The sequence below is a fragment of the Lepisma saccharinum genome, chromosome 7 (assembly GCF_977018435.1).
Source record: "Lepisma saccharinum chromosome 7, izLepSacc3.1, whole genome shotgun sequence".
Classification (NCBI taxonomy): Eukaryota; Metazoa; Arthropoda; class Insecta; order Zygentoma; family Lepismatidae; genus Lepisma; species Lepisma saccharinum.
In genome coordinates this window covers 23,292,486-23,310,053 of record NC_139235.1, presented here as the reverse complement: position 1 = coordinate 23,310,053, position 17,568 = coordinate 23,292,486, and the positions used below count along the sequence as shown (strand labels likewise).

The window sequence follows — 17,568 nt, the reverse complement described above, 5'->3', positions numbered from 1 at the left end:
GACAAGAGGACAGGAAGACGACGGAACGTTGCAGAAGATGTGGGAAACCTGTGTCGAGGCCCAGAGCAGCGTGATTGTGGTGTGCTCAGAATGTGAGGGAGGTGTATTTAATTGCCATGAGAGGCCGGCACATTCTTCTTTCTATTCCTTTTTTATTATTTTTTTATTTTTATTTCTTAAAATTTATTTGTTCTAGATAAAATAATATTTAGTGCTGTATTGTGTTATCTCTAAAACACTGTTTCTCAGGTCAACTGAAGTTCTATTTACTCTGTCGTACTTATTTCAATGCATAATTGCATTGGGGTCAAATTGACCCCACGTATGTAAAGTTGTAAAAAAAAAAAGTGACATGCATCCGAGGGTTAAAGCCTCTGCATTTTGTGGTTGACTTTGTAACTTGCTTGCCTGCTTTCTGTCCCTCGTAGCTTGCTGCTTTGTGTAATGCTTTATCGTCTCCTCACACAAAATTAAATTCTTTAATTGGAACCACTTTGTTAATGATTTAGAGGTAATAATATATGTGCATCACAATGGAACAGTGAAGAAATGCGTTTAGAAAAGAGCTGTGTACAAATCAGGGATCTACCAGTAGCAATTCACACACACGCACACAGTTTGAACTGGCAGTTGGGAATCAGTGAGTGGTTCAATTGTACAAAGTGTCACTTGTAGAAAACACCAAACTTTACTGTAAGTACATAATTCCTCCCTTGCACGGTTTTGAGAGTAATAGTTGCTAAAGAGCCGTGTCACGGGTAGACTCTCATAAGTGTGTGGGGGAAATTACAGTTGAAGAACCTTGGTCCATTGTATTTCCTTTTAAAGTGCAAACGGAAACAAGAAAAGATTGAATGATGTTCTTCCTAGAATGTATGCTTCACAACTAAGATTGCTACCTTCTCACACCAATTTTTAGGTAGAAACATCTCACAAGGTGAGCCGAGTAGAAAATTCACCCACCATAATATCAGGGAAATATATACCACTCATAGTAAATAGTGTACAGATTCATTACAAGGAGACAAGTTTTGTACTTAATATGAATAATACATTTATGCACAGACATGATTTTTAATTATTTTTTTTAAAAAAAAAGTGGCTTGAGGACATTTCATTAGTGCACATAACACACACCAGTATTTGTAAGATCAACAAACCTTTTTTTAAAAAAATAAGGGAAATAATTTACTCTCCAACCAGAGCAAGAACAGAGTCAATACAAACAGGAGGACATGACTCATGACTGCCAGCTTTCCTAATGGTTAATTCCCAGCTAATCTATTTATGGATGGACTGATATAAAATTTTGGTCAATACCAATAAAGTGCCAACATAAAATTTACGGATCCAATAAATTCTACCAATCGGGTATAAAATTCCAAATTGTCCTTGAAGAACCTAATGATTCATTGACCCTCTTAATAATTAATAAACATTTCTTACCAGATGACTGCAATGCAAAAGAAACTATGAAGATCATATGTTTATATTCATAAAAATTATAACAAAATATCAGAAATTTGCACTAAATTGTAAGATATAGATATATCGACACCAATATATAATTTATATATTTATACATTTATAATGAACATAACTGTTTAATTCATAAAATGAGATCCTATGATTTCACTATACTGGCTTAGTCACATGACATGCCCCTATCACAAAGACTACATTTGCATTGCAATATTTCCCTGAACAGCTGCTGTTCAATCTATCTATCTTATAAGCATCCCTTTGTTTTCATTGACTTCATTGTTGCCATGGATGAAGACTAGTCTGTTGCTTTTCTAGCAATATATAGTGCTAAAGTTCATCCAGCCCTTCCCCCCCCCCCCCCCAAACATCCCTTGGAATTGTTGCCAGTGATGACATGACTTAACCTGAGAGAGATTCTTCATCAGTATTATGTTACTGATTTCATTAATCTCTGTTTTGATGTCCTTGATTTTTTGTTTCAGTCATTTCGATGATTTGTGCAACTCTGTGTCTGTATATTGGCGGATTAATTGGTGCTGCTAAACTTCACAAGAAAATGCTCGAAAGAGTCATTAAGTGCCCAATGGCCTTCTTCGATATAACTCCAGTGGGGAGGATATTAAATCGTTTTGCAAAAGATGTTGATACTATGGATTCAACTTTGCCTGGCACGTTAAACAGTGCAATTATAAATTTCTGGAAGGTGTGTTAAGTATGTAGGTTCAGCATAATAATTGTCTTGTAGCAATCAGTATTACTGTTGGATTAAAAATTATAGATACTCAAGTTTGGACCGCAATTAAAAATTAACCAGTAGACCTACACAAAAACGAGTTACATCAAAATTTAGCTTATGCAGTTCTGTGTTAATCTATGCTAAACATTTTTTTTTCGACAACATAAGAAGGGCTATCTTTTTAACCTTTGAAAAAAATCCCCCTCTTTGAAATTCTATAAGTAAAGAACGGGGTTGTCCGATCACAATAAAATTTTAGTATGGTGCAGACAAAAACGTTTTAAACACAATTCTTTTTTATATTCAGATTTTTAAAATTTGTCAAAAATCCATTCGTATCAATTTTTCAAAACAACTTTTTCTTAGTATAGGGTGGTCCTACAAATACAGTGTTAATCATGTTTTGAAGGTCTTTGCATATCTTTTTTAAATCTATTATCGTTGTCAATTCACATTGCGAAACCGATTTTATACAGATTTTTATCAACATAGTAAAGCTGCACATGGAACGTTGCAACACTGTACACAGTGATGTCTGTTGAACTGTGGCACTGCAAGTCAATGCATACCGTGTTGCCACACTTCACATACATTTTTACTCCGTTGAATAAGAATCTATAAAATTGGTTTTGCAATGTGAATTGACAACGATAATGGATTTTAAAAAACAGATGCAAAGAGCTTCAAAATATGATCAATATTGTATTTGTAGGACCACCCAATACTAAGAAAAAGTTGTTGCGAAAAATTGATAAGAATGGTTTTTGACTAACTAACTAACTCTCTAGTCTTCTTAAACCCGAAGGTTCATGGCTGCAGCAACACAGGCCTTCCATCTCTCCCTATCCTGAGAAAGTTCTATATACTCCTTTCCATCCCTACTGATTTCATTTAGATCCACCTCACCATTATCCCTCCATCTTCGTCTTGGCCTTCCTACAGGGTCTCTTACCATCAAGTTTCCCTACAAGAATCCTGTAAACTCTTCTTTCCTCTCCCATTCATGCCACATGGCCTGCCCACCTAAGTCTTCTTGATTTAATCATTCTAATAATATCTGGACATAAATGCAAAGTATGCAGTTCTAAATTATGTAACCTTCTCTACTACTCACCTGTCTCCTCATCCCTTTTAGGTCCAAATATTTTCCTAAGGATCTAATTTTCAAATACTCTCAATTTATGTTCCTCTTTCAATGTAATGGACCAAGTTTCGCATCCATATAATAGTACAGGCAATATTACTGTTTTGTATATTTTAACTTTTAGTTTCTTAGATATTAAACGAGAAGACAAAAGTTTATGAAGAGAAAAGTAAAAAGCATTTCCTGAATTAAGCTTGCTCTTTATTTCCTCTTTAAAATAATTTTCATTTGTTAATATTACTCCTATGTACTTGAATTTGGAAACTGGTTCAAACGAGTTATCAATAATTAGATTTTGATTATTACCTAACTCTTGGTTTCGGCCTGTAAGTATATATTTAGTTTTTTCTTTGCTAACTTCCAAACTTCTCTCTTTAGCTGCTTTGAAAAATATGCTGAGTAACACCGTTTAATTTTAGTCCTTTCTTCGTTAGTTTCTTTTACCTTCCTAACAGCATATTCTAAGGCAAAATTAAAGAGCAATGGAGATTAATGTTTCAATCAATAAAAAATGATTTTTTAAATACAAATCATAATTTTTATCCAGTCAAAACTTTTTCCATAAAATAAACTTCCCGGTGGGTAATTTTTTTGACAATTTTAGGTCATTTTGAGCAAACCCATCATGAATTGTAAATTTGTCACACATGTTAATAATTACACAAATTTTATTTTCAGTGTCACTGGTGCATACTTTTATCATATTAACAAGCTTCTTAGGTATTCCAAACTCGACTAATATATTATATAATTTATCTATTTTAACTGAATCATATGCTTTTTTAAAATCAATGAATAGCTGATGGAGATTTTGATTATATTCGCACTTCTCAAGTGTCTGTCTGATGTGAAAAATTTGATCTGTTGTTGATCTGTTACGTTTAAATCCACATTTATAATCACCTATAATTTTATTAGCATATGGTTTTTTAACAAATTTTAAAAATCTGTTAATTGAAAATTGTGTTTAAAACCTTTCTGCTCGCACCATACTAAAATTTCATCATGATTGGACAACCCGTTTTTTATATATAGAATTTCAAAGCGAGCAATCGTTTCCAAAACTTATAAAGAGGCACTTCTTTTGTTCTCACGGCAATAAAAAATACTCGTAGATGGCATACTAAAAAAATTGTTTAGCATAGATTAACACAGGATTGAATAAGCTAAATTTTGATGTAACTCGTTTTTATTACTACTGGTTAATTTTTAATTAGTCCAAACTTGAGTATCTATAATTTTTAATATGACAGTAGTATTATTTTGTTATTGTAAATGCTGAATAGGTAGATGATAGAAATATTGTATGTAGGTAGTAGATTTTCAATTATTTAAAAGTAGGAGCAGTATAAAACACCAGATTTTTTCTTTTTTTTTCTTTGTTTTTAATTCATATTGAGAAGGGATACAATTTAAGGCATCTCTATCCCATGCTTCCCTGATGGCATAGAGGTAACGTAAGCTTTGTCAGAGGCGTCTCCTGAACACATGCTGCGCATGCGTCAATTGTGGTGAAAAAGACAGCTTGCTCTGCTACGACATTAATGAGCATTTCTACATTCTAATTTCTTCATATAGGAGAAGTATTTATTTTACACGAGAGCGCTCAACTAAGCTTATATTACATTTCTTGGATCTGAAGTGAAAGAAAGTAATAATTATTTTCCCACAATTAACGCATGCGTTCAGGAGACGCCTCTGTTTGTTGTAAATTTTGCAGTCATCTATTTGCTTTACATATGTCAGGGGTAGCCTTTCTTTTTTTTAAAAAAAAAAAGAAAAAGTGGGGAAAGCAATTTGACATCCTTAGCCCTTAAAGGACTGTTTGTTGTTCCTAATACTTGAGGTGTAATATCTATGATCAATTTTGAATTGCCACACATATTACAAGATTACTTTTGTACAGTGATGAACCTTTGGGTGGGATAACAACAGATTTATGGAGGAAATTCTTCAAATTTTGTCAAATATATTTATTTGGTAGAATTTTAATGGAGTACATTAATAAGTAGTCGGAAGGCAGAAAGAAACATGCTAAGAATATTGCTCCATAAGAGCAATCAGTGAAAGTTTCCTGAATGCTATTTAAAATTTGAATTTATGAATATGTATCTACATTTGTTTTAGTTCCAATCACTGCTTTTCTTGATAATTCTGTCATGAAGATGAAACTGTCTTTTCCTCATATTGCTTTCACTGTGTTTTGTATAATGGTAAAGTTATGTTACATTTCACATTTGAAATTGTCAGTGTTTTATTTCGGAAATTGTTTAATGTAATAAATTTAGTTTTGTTAGTTAAATTTTTATGTAAGTTGTGCTACTGAAGGATACATTGATCTGTTCAATTGTGTCAGAAAATGTTATGTTGCGTAATGGTTAATATTTTTACGCTAGTCTTGATATTAAGTACCTGGTAGTGAGATCAGTTCTACTTCCTCAGCATTCAACTGAGAATGGCAATGCACAAAGCAAAAGCTTCACCCCTCCACTATATTTTCGAGAAATTTACTTAACCCACAGTCTCGGTAACAGCCTTTTTTTTTGGTCATTTTTTTTTTAATCTTGATCCATAATTTGTAAGTTTAAGGGAAAGAAATAGCTGTTTATGTATGAGAGAAATGAGAAATGCTCTGGTCACTATAACAAGAAAAAGATTAATAATGTATTACTTGATAAACTATATTAAGTGGTTAAATTACTCAGTTTATAGAGCAATGGCAAGTTATGCCAGACCCAGGTTCCAGTCATTTCTGAATCTACATTATTTACTGTTTCTACAATGTACGTTGGGATTTTCAGAATTCAGTACATTGTATCTAAAGATATCCGTTCCGCGGAGAGAGGTAATTCACTGAAATAAGTTCACGGTTCATTTTTCCATGGAATTTTTTTATCTTCGTGATCGATTTCGCAACCTGCATGACGAAGCTACCAGACAGGTGGTGAAATCAATCGTGAAGAAAAAACTACATGGAATAGTGAACCATGAACTTACTAGAGTGAATTCAGTTCTGTGATCTATAATTTGTGAACTTCGAAAGAAAAATTGTCAGTAAAGCCAATATGTTTCTCGAGAATTGTCTTTCCGTAAATGCTCTAAATTTTAAGTATTATGGCTTGAGGGCTGTGTTTGCTTCTCGCTCAGGGTTAGATTCAGGTCTGCAGGTTATCCAGTTCTTTCTTTTGCATGTATGATTTTTGTCAATAGTTGTAGGGTTGGAGAATTTTATGTTATTTAGCATGGAAATAATATTCTCCAACACGACAATGTGTCAGAGAGCATAGTTCTGACTTGATCAAAAACTGATTATTGAGCGGTATCTGAGACTTCATTTATTGTTTTTATCATTGATTGATTGATTTGGTGTTTTAAGTCCACTTTATGCACAGTAAGGCTAATCGGGATGACCTACACTTTAAAGTGGAATCTGAACCACTATGTGCCTCAACCGGGTATCGAACACATTACCCCTTGATTACAAGGCAACGACGCTACCACTGTGCCATCGGGAATGCCCTTTATTTATTGTTATGTATGTATCTCAACAGAACAGTTATTTGGATTTCTTGGATCTAGAGGGTAGTAGTCTGATGAAGATTTTTTTTGTGCTGTTAAAACCGATTTTGTTGGGGGGAATGGCTTTTTGGAAAAGTAGCATTACATAAAACCAATTTTTTTATTCCTGTTTTTGAAACCCTTTTACAGTTCACTTCTTCCATTATCCACAGATTATACTGACAGACTCATCTACAATTAGAATCGCTTTTATGTTTTCCTTTCATTTGTTCCTATTGTGGAGGCCCTAAAGTACTGCAACTGAAAAAACAATGCAGGTACTCATTTCAAATCATATGAAAATGCTACTTTCCAAATCTATCAGTGTGACTAAGGTTTTTTCTGTGGTTTCCTTCAGTCTCTCCAGCCAAATGCTACTATGGAGCCTTTAACGAGGTCCATTTCCTTCCATATAGTAAGTTGTCCCACATCCAATTCATGGTTAACCCAGTGGCATGAATTATAATAATAATAACCCATGGTCTGACAGCCCTCGAAGGGCCTTGGCCTATCTCCCGACTGCCAGTCTCCCTCCCACAATCCCTTCAACAAAGAATGGGGTAACGTGGGGTCAGCAAATCGAACCCTCAGTCGTTATAGGAGATATCCGAGACCGGGTTACAGTACTCACTTGTAGCTCCTCAATTTCCTCATGATGGTTGTTTGATACCGGTCCTATACACAGGCCGAGAACCCAGAGACTGAACCCAGACAGACTCAAACCCATGCCATCCTGCAGTCGGAGTCCAAAGCACAGCGCCTTAGATCGCTCAACCACTGAGGAGAACAGTGGCATGAATTAGCTACTTTAATTAAAGCAACCACGACCTAATTCTTTAGTAATCCACAATGCATTAACTGAAAATAGTATGGGTGGGGTAGCATTTATCCACTGCCCTATAGGAACCACAGCATGAAATCCACCCCTGCTCTTACTGTGCTATTCACCATGTTATGGTACCACATCCTCTTTGTTGACAGTGCATTCATGAGGATTTTTTTAAATACTGAATAAAAAATGTCTTTAAAGAGTAAGTTTTTTTGTTCAATGAAATAGTGCATCATGACTGACTTTGGAGAAGTTGGGTACCAGATAGTATTGCAGAAAATTATACTTTGATTTCTAAAATGCTGATTTTTCAATAGGCTGTAATTAAATTGGTCAGTAAGTAGTCAGTCAGTAATTGTCTCCTCGGCCAGTTCCCACACCTGACTGCAAATTGCCAACATTTTGTTTCAGTTTGTAATTTTCTGAACCATTTTCAGCATTGAAGAGCAGACGTGTGATCTACAAGCTGCATGCAATAAAGATACTGGCCGATTGGCCGAACATGTCGAGTGTTGACCCTTGATTTTGTTTCCAGGTTCAAGTCCTGGCCCTGGCATGGGAGGCCCTCCCCCTCGCTCTTTGCAATCCCTTCATGAATGTAATTTTATCATTGTTTATTCTCATTGTAACAATCAGTCAAAACTTTCAAACACGTTATCCAAAACTTATAAGAGGAGCAATCTGCAAATTTTTAAGATACCATCTTTCAAGTGCATTGGGCATTGTCATAATCTTTTTCACAAAATGGAAATTATTATTTACAATCTATGAAACCTTTTCACTTTTTCAATAATTTATATTTCTTTACTGTACCTTTTGGTTCACCCAGCCTTCTTGCTGCTCTTGTCTGTATGTAATAAGTTATTTGTGCATTAAAATGTGGAGCTTTGAGAATGTGAATTTGGGAGTTGCTTGACCCCACTTGCGAAATAAGGTTGGCTTTGTTGTTGCAATGTTTATAGTACACTTGCATTAGAACAAATAGTATCCATTGTACATGCTCTCTCATTACATTTGTTCAGATTTACCTGATGTAACGCAACACTCAATTTTCAAATTTCCACTTTGGACATACGGAATGCTGTCTCTGAACCTATTAACTGTGCATGTATATGTGTGCGTGTGTTGCTAACAAAATGCATCCAAAATACAGGATTATACATAATACTTTTATTTGAACACGTGAAAGGAATCAACCTTTTACGTAAATTGAAAAGCGTGTTGTTGTTTTTTCAAAGCATTCTTGTTAGAATTTCAGATTTCACGTTTGCAATTGAATGTAAAAAAATATATTTTAACTGCAAAGTTTTGTTTGCAAAAACATGCTCTTTGTTACCTAGAGAAGAAACCTGTATCACGAAGGCTTTTATTCCTGCATAAATATTTCAAGAAAAAAAAATGTACTCCATTATGAAATTAGAAATATACCCTTGACAAAGTAAGCAAAACATGCTACAAAGCCAGAGATCCCAGGTTCAAGCCCTGGGATTTCATTGCATTACTTCACGTACAACTACTACTATTACTTCACCTCCTTGATGTGTGAGCATGGGTTCCCATATGGAGGATACAATTATCTACTTTTCCCTTTTATTTGCAACTCCTTGTTTTTCTTCTCTTGATAATTTCTTTCTAGGGTTCATCTTTCTGCCAGTCTCGGGCAGCTTTCAGACCCAAACAACATGTGCAACTTGGAAACAAGCCTTCAAAAATAAATTCAACTTTTCATACTGGAGTGACAAGAAACTAGATGTACTGCTTGTCACTTGGGTTTGACCATTTTCTCAATGGCATGCATCATTTTGCCTCAATCTGTTGGTTACACATGTGCAGTGAAGGTCTCTAACAGACTAGATAGTCATGGGTCTTTGTTGCTCCAGTCTGAAAGCTGCCTTAGAAGTGTGGTAGCATAATGAGTTGGTATTGCACAACCGAAGAAGGACGAAATCCCACTTCACAAATATTAGAAGATTTTTGCAATAATTCATGCATAACACCCATTTCATATTTGAATTATACCTACCGAGCAGTGGCGTGCAGTGACATTTTTCGTTGGGGAAGTAGATCCCGAAAATTAAGAAAACCCCACGTAGTTCTTTTCGTAGAAAATGTCAGTACTAAAGTTTTTGAAGCTTTCGGTTTCCACATAACCACTCAAACTTCCCATAAAAACAAACAAAACAAATAGAAATTCGCATGCCTGAGAAACTTTTAACCTCGCAAAGTGCTTGGGAAAAACGTGACCGCGACCAGCGAGTGTTACCAACTCTATTTGGCGGATGTGTCTGTGGGCGTGATGTCTTAATAGACCGAACGCACTGAAACATTTATATTCACATAGAATATGTCATACGCATGTCAGCAATCATATTTTTGTTTTTCTTGTGTGCTTTGAAACTTTAAGGTTTATTTTAAAATATTAAAATTGCAACTTGCTTGGTTGATATGCTACAATGCTGTCGTGGACACTTAATCATGCAGTTCGCAACACTGAGGACATGGGTCGATGGCACCCCGTCTCTTTCATCCCTTACCGATTGGAATATGTTTCCCTCCACATAAAACAGTCTCCCATTGGCTGATTCAAGGTTGCTTGTTTCTCTTGGGATTCCTGCTGACACTTGACCAGGGTGATGTGTCGCTGGGGCTAGGCTGGGCAGATGTTTTGTTAACATGCCACGAGAGGTGTGGAAAAGGACGAACATCGGCGGGTTGATTCTGTTGAGGTAATAGGGAAAAAATAATGAACAACTAAAAATGGAAGAAGTAATTTTGTAACTAATGCTGTGGACCTGTACTGCTGGCCTTGCTGTACTAGAGTGCACGCACATGCTACCAAGTTGTATCATCCAATACTATCATTTATAGCTATTTTCATTAATTATATTAAAAGTATTACACTGTTTGTGGCCCTCAATTAAGAAAATTGTTGTTAACAAATATTCGAACAAGTGTTATCAGCTAGGTTAAGTTCATGTTAGCGTAGATGTTACAATGCTAACATTGACTTAACCTGGCTGATAACCCAAGAACACTTTTTTGAATCTCGTTGCCAGGAGAGCTACAATTCCTATGTATGAATTTTCCTACCAACATTGCCTGCCATAACCAGCTCAATTCAACAAGATAGCACACTTGCATAATCTCAGGTAGTTTTTAAACTCCTGTCCACAACCATTGTAGCAAATACAAATTATTTTCTGGTCATAGCTAATGTTCTCGGCAGCATTTGTCATTCTCCAATACACAGTATGTATATATATGTACTAAGAAAAATCTGTGTAAGTAACTCCAGAAATTTGTATCCATTAATGTAACATTCTTTTTTTGTTTTGTTTTTTTCTATTTGGGGTTAGTCTCAGCACAGACAAGGGTTTGTTGTAAAAGTGGCCCTCAAGGTCGAAACACACTTGCTCAATAAAACTGATTTATTATTATGCAAGTTAGGTGACAGTGATGAGGAATGTTCCAAGAAACATACAATGAATACACAAAGCTTCTGTTTTCTTTCTCCTTTTTTGTAATGTCAATGTGAATGTCATTTCTTCTAAGCTCTGTTGTTTCTGCTGTGCATCATCTTTGCATGGTGTGTTTTCCCTTGCAGCGGTAACGTCATTTTTCAGTGACCTTGCCCCTCAACTAGGATGCTGGAATGCTGCAAAGGTCATGCATGGCGTAATGCTAAGCGGAATCCTTCGTGCAAAGTTGCAGTTTTTTGACACGACTCCGTCTGGTAGAATAATTAGTCGATTTTCAAAAGATGTTGATGTGATGGACAGTTCGCTGCCGTGGTTCGCTTCCGATTGGGTGTATTGTCTCTTTGAGGTAATTTCTCTCCGTGCGTATGTATTTTATCTTCTGCCTCTGCTTTCTTCCCTTCATGTGCCAATCAAACTGTCTTGTGTGGTTTGAGGAGTTGATGTTATGTTCATGAATGTATGAAAATGTTGCATGTGACTTACTTACTTTTTTTTTCCAACAGTGACCCCATTAGCCCTAGGAGTACAACCAGCATCAAGTTAGGAACTGAATATTGTACATATGATTAACATGCTGTATTTTTTCCCATGATGCTCTTGGTACTTGTATGTATTTTTCTATCTGTCATAATGGTCACAATTTGAAGATTGTCCTGGTAGTGGCAACCAAGCACTAGTTTCCATAGATCTACAGTCTAAAACTACACCATTCCTCCGATCGGAACACTCCATGACCTTTATCTGAGATATGTGGAAGTTGTGGCTGACCCTATATTTATTAAAACTCTTGTAGGTGATTCTGTGAATATGAAATTAACTGTGATAACTAACCCTCTGTGTTGTGTGTGACTGGTTCAGTTTGAAAATGGTTTGTTTGTCGTCACAATTTTATGCAGAATTAATTCCAATTCTGCAGTTGCACACTTCATAGGATAATATAGCTTCGGAAATGTACCTGAAAGGTGCTGACCTCTATGATGAAAAGGTTAGCATTTTTGCTACTGATCCTGTTGGGTATTCTACTGATAATGCTGTCACCAAAGGTATTAGTACCTGCCTGGACATAGTTTTAGTTTGGGTAAGTGTTCCTTCACTAATTTAACAGCATTATCCTCATCATCATCACAATTAGTGTTTAGGAAAATATAAAAGCTATTCCCTGTGCATCGTACTGTGCCATGAGTGCACATGGAGAGTGTGGAGATTAGGCTCCTCACATTCTCTAACTTGCAATAGTGGCTGTGCTGTGATCAGCTACACACTCCTCCAGCTATTGAATAGAGATTGGTAAATCCCATGGTCATCAGGTGCCCTACTATGTGGACCTCCCCAATGGTGCAGTGGTAGTGTCGTCGCCTTGTAATCAAGGGGTCCCGGGTTCGATACCCGGTGGAGGAGCTTCAGTTCATTGGTGTGTAGGAAGAGAGTGTATGTTTGTGCATGTGTATGCATGTTCTTTGCTATATTTATTTCTACTTCATGCATTAGTGCTTTATAACCAGTAAAAATCCATGTACAGTCACAGTTGTAAGAACTCCATTTACTTTCAAGAAGTTCATTACAACTTGGACATATCCACAACTGTACAACACACTATACAAAATTTACATTCTTCCTTGCTCTGTGTATCACTATCCCATAGAGATTTAGCGTTTTACATGACTAAGCTGGATTACTCATGAAAGGAATTTAAAAAATTCTGAATTTTGAGCTATATTTAAGTATATTCACATTGGTAAATGTGACTGTTGTACAGTGTGTCCATAAATATACTGTCATACTTTAAAGTGGTATTACGTCGCTTTGGATAATCGTATTTTAATGAAATTGGTGACATTTGAAAGAAAAACTCAAATATTTTATTTTACAACTCGTAGACATTGAATGTGGCTCCCACGAGTGACCCTGCAGACATCAAGGTGATATTCCCATTCATGCCACACACACTCCCACATATCCACAGGGATGGACTGGATTGCAGAAGTGATGCGAATTTGCAGTTCTTGCAGGTTTTGAGGCAATGGGGTTACATAGACACAATCTTTTATGTAACCCCATAAAAAATAAGTCACAGTCACAGTCAAGTCACCAAACTCTGCATGGAATGATAAAACACACCAGCTACGTTCTTAAATCTTCTGTAATAACAACACAATTTTAAAGGAAAACATTCACATGTAACCTGCCTGCCTGCTAAATATCCAACAATGAACCATTGTTCATCGTCCATTGTTGTCAGGAGTGAATTTATTTCAGTTTCTATGTTTGATCTCGTTCATTGTTGTCCATTGCTGATATTGGTGTTCATTGTTGACATGCACAAAAATATTTGAGTTTTTCTTTCAAATGTCACCAATTTCATTTAAATACGATTATCCAAATGACGTAATACCACTTTAAAGTATGACAGTATATTTATGGACACGGTGTACATTTCTTTGCTCTTGAATGCTGAATGCTTAAGCTCTTAATTGTTCACATTCCTTGTTGACCCTAACAGTGAAAATTAGGAAAATATATGTTTTTGTTAACGATAACTTTTTTCTTTTTGAACCAAATATATATTTTGTCACCAAGAAAAGAACCTTCCAACATTATATATAAACTCATTAAGCCAGATTCAGAGCCCAAATGGATACTTAACTGAAGTGAAACATGCATACTGTTCCCGTAAACTTTTACCATTTTAACTTTGTGTAATATCTTAATCAGGTAACTTTGAGCCTTGAAAATCTCTTATTCATTATATTGGTTTTGATTATTTTAATTTTTTTTTAACTATTTTGTTAAATTTTATGAATTAATGTTTCAGCTCTGCACTTACGTGTTATACGTGAAGAGACATACACATTTATCCCTTATTTTTGAATTACGTTTAAATTATGCCTCACTTTCATCTGGATAAATCTTCTATTTCTTCCGAGATTTTTCAGTATTACTTCTCCTAAAAATTAAGTTTGTGGAGGCCCAATTTCACTCTTGGAATTGGAGTATGAATCTGAGCTTAGCGTATGGCCATGTACTGCTTTGTGTTCACTTTACATAATTTAAGTCAAGGTTTTGCATAGAAACTTGTTTAACAGTTTTATTTTGTATAGCATGTGTTCGTGGGTGCTCGCAGTGTCAAAAGCGGTTTGTTGACCCTCCCTCCAAAATAAAAAACATTTCCTATGTATTGTTCTTTATTTGTAATTTTTTTCTGTTGTTTGTTGAAAACTTCTTCCTATCTTTCCATTTTGTCAATGTCATTGACATCCATGCGACTTCTGCATAGAAATTTAATCGAAAAAGACTGGAACTTTTGACTTCATAGCACAGTCATGGCCATTTCTGGGTTATCAAGGGGATTGTTACAACCCAGAAACGGCCATGACTGTACATTATGCTGAGCACTCTGCCATGGAAAGGGGTTAAAGAAGTAATGTAACTTTATAAGTAGGAGACAGGCTTCAGACAAAATACAAACATATACGTGTCCTCTTAAGTTCTCAGTAGAATGCAGGCAATACAGTGTATCAACTTCAAGAAGTTTTGGTTTGATTTTCATCGGTACCATTTAATGCTTTTCCAGAACATGACTGCATTGCAGGTTCAGAACATGTAACGTGAAAATTGTGCCAAAAATTTCATTATCTTTGCACCAATATTGTGACGTTTTTTGTTTTTTTTTTAATTAAAATATAGCTATTGTAATATTTTGTTAAACTGATATGTGAAGTTATAAAATACTTCAACAGATAACTCTCTTAGATTGAAGTGGTACAGTTCCAACAGAAAATGATGAATTAATATTTGTAAATATCGTGAACTACTATGAATTTTAGTATCGATTCGGCCCTAATTTACCCCACACAATTTGTTGTCCAGAGAAACTGCATCAAATCAGATATACACTTGTGGATAGCAGAGCAAGCAGCGGGACTGTAGGGACAAAAAGGAAGGAGGCATGAGGTCCCGTTAGTCACGTTCATGCATCACCTAATTCGTGGGCAACAGTGCAGTGTGGCATATTATGCAGAAGAAAGGGGAGGTGGTGCTGTGAAAGGAGGGTGCTTGTTTTCCCCACTCCTGTTCTGCTGCTTACTGGCTTTGAGGCTCAGTGTAGTATGGAAGCTCGCACAGTGCTTGCTGACAGTGGCATGTCCATGATTTTCGGTCCTCATTTTGCCATCTTTTCCTACCTTTGATTTTTTTTTAGGAATACTGGGACAAGGGGAGGTTATGACCACCACCAACCTCCCCTTGGGCATGCACCTGCTCGCTAGCCTCCACAAGTGCAAGCAAGTTGCTCGAGCCTGATGTAGATGAAACATTGGAAAGTTTTTTCCTTTTCTGTATATACGAGGGAGAGTCAAATTAAAACCTTAAAAGTTCGACAAAAATTACAGGACGGGCTGTAAATAGCTCAAATTTACATGAAGTATCTACTGTTATGTACAAAATTGTCTCAAGGCTGCAACACTGATCAGGTAACCTTCACAACACCATTTTTGTCCTGCATACACATGCACCAGTGAAGAGCAGTGGTTTATTACCCTCTGGAAGCCTTTCTACGGCAAATGAAAATTCAATGTCTATGCATGCTTACCATGCCAGCAAGTTTACAAATAGAGGAGGAAGTTCGACAATGGCCTCATTCAACATGCAGATGAGAGGAAAGACCTTCGTGGTGGCTCATAATTGACTGCACATAGATTCCAAATATTCTTCTTCTTGAGGTATCCAGGCACTAACTTAGACTTCAAAATATATGTGGATCAGCAGTGGGTCTATGCTAAAAGGCAGCAAACTTGTGCAACTTTACATACAGAAATATAGTAGATAAGAAACAAACATCAAATGTAGGTCTTCATTTGATTGTCCCTCGTACTTTGTTAGTTTGTACAGTAATTGCCTCTGCATGATGTCTTCTCCACTTGCAGCATTAGCCTCGTTTTTCTGTGACCTTTGTCCTCGGTTGGGATGTTGGAATGGTGCAAAAATCATGCATAATCTAATGCTGTATGGAATATTACATGCACAACTTCAATTTTTTGACACGACCCCCACTGGTAGAATAATTAGTCGGTTTGCAAAAGATGTTGATGTGATGGACACCTCACTGCCGTGGATGGCTTCAGACTGGATGTATTGCTTTTTTGAGGTAACGTTGATGTAATATAACCTCCCTTTCTCTCTTCTCTGTCCTGTCTGGCTTTTTGCTTGATTGTGGTCACAGCTTTCTGTGTTTGTTGAAATGCTGCATGTAGAAAATCTAATGCAACAGTGTAAAGGGCTGTTCAAAAAGATATGTTGTGGTTTTAAAATTCCCACATGTATATTTGATGTAACAATATTTCCATAATGTACTGAAAGGAAGTACTCGCTCATCTGCAAAATTTTTGTCCCATCAGTTTTGGTGTATTTTTCACCATGCACAAGATGCACTGTTATCATCCATGGTGTTGTCTACTGCTCCTTGGTACTACCCCAGGAATGTCTGGAGCAAGTAGTGGCTCGAGAGGGCTCGGCCAATGAACATGTGCAAGGGAATGGGATTGCATTAAGAGAGAAAAGCGATTGCAGCTACCGGCTATGTGTGCAGCATGCACTGCTTTTCTCCACCCACTTGCTTTCTCCCCTTGTCTACCATTATGCATGGCTTTGCTCCACATATTCCTGGACTAGAGTATAACTGCTATAGTAGAGGGAAACCTAAATGGTTAACATTGTTGCCTTCAGTGCAAGTGGTCCTGGGTCTGTTCCCAGGTGTAATGCCAACAAATGTTCTTGTTTTTTGACCCAACACCGTGAGAACAGTTGGGGGGGGGGCTACTTGATAAGCAAGCTCTGCTCTAGAAGCAATGCCAGATCTACAAATCTTGCCCCCCCCCTGCAAAATATTACCAATGGCTCCCCTCTGCCTACTTACCTATTTACCTTTACACACTCCCCCTCCACACACACACACACACACACATAATGCATGTGCATGTAACGCTCGATCTCATGTTGACAAAGTCACATATAAGGGCCTAAAGGGTGATTCAAAAGTCCTTTAACATTCCCTATAAAAAGTAAGGGAGGTAGGCTGTGTACAATTGGTCATGGTAGAAACTGGTTAGGCTTAGGGGGAACTACATTGGTGTGTTCCAAGCAGACGTCCACCATATTGGTGGCTGCCATTATGAATCCAACTATTTTTTTTTTAATGGAAAGGGGGTGATGTGATATACATGTGTTTATGTGTGTACATATATATATATATATACACACACTGTTTTCTCACACCTGGAAAATGATACATTTGTTACAATCATAACTTTTTCCCGACTAAAAATAGGTTGAAGAAACCTTC

The 17,568-nt window shown here is 36.5% G+C and overlaps 1 protein-coding gene across 14 annotated transcripts in view; it reads left to right on the top strand.

Annotated features, from left to right (window-relative positions):
- The window catches only part of MRP (Multidrug-Resistance like Protein 1), a 212,893-nt gene that overhangs the window by 153,702 nt on the left and 41,623 nt on the right, over positions 1-17,568 (top strand). For 4 of the 14 annotated variants that reach the window (XM_083125089.1, XM_083125086.1, XM_083125088.1 and 1 more), the window contains one exon: positions 11,357-11,577. The exons of 7 other annotated variants lie outside the window; for them this stretch is intronic. In XM_083125089.1, coding sequence (XP_082981215.1) covers positions 11,357-11,577 — 221 coding nt within the window. Of the gene's footprint in view, positions 1-1,967; positions 2,189-11,356; positions 11,578-17,568 lie in introns of all 14 variants that reach the window. 3 more of the 14 variants (XM_083125087.1, XM_083125092.1, XM_083125090.1) reach the window with 1 other exon arrangement.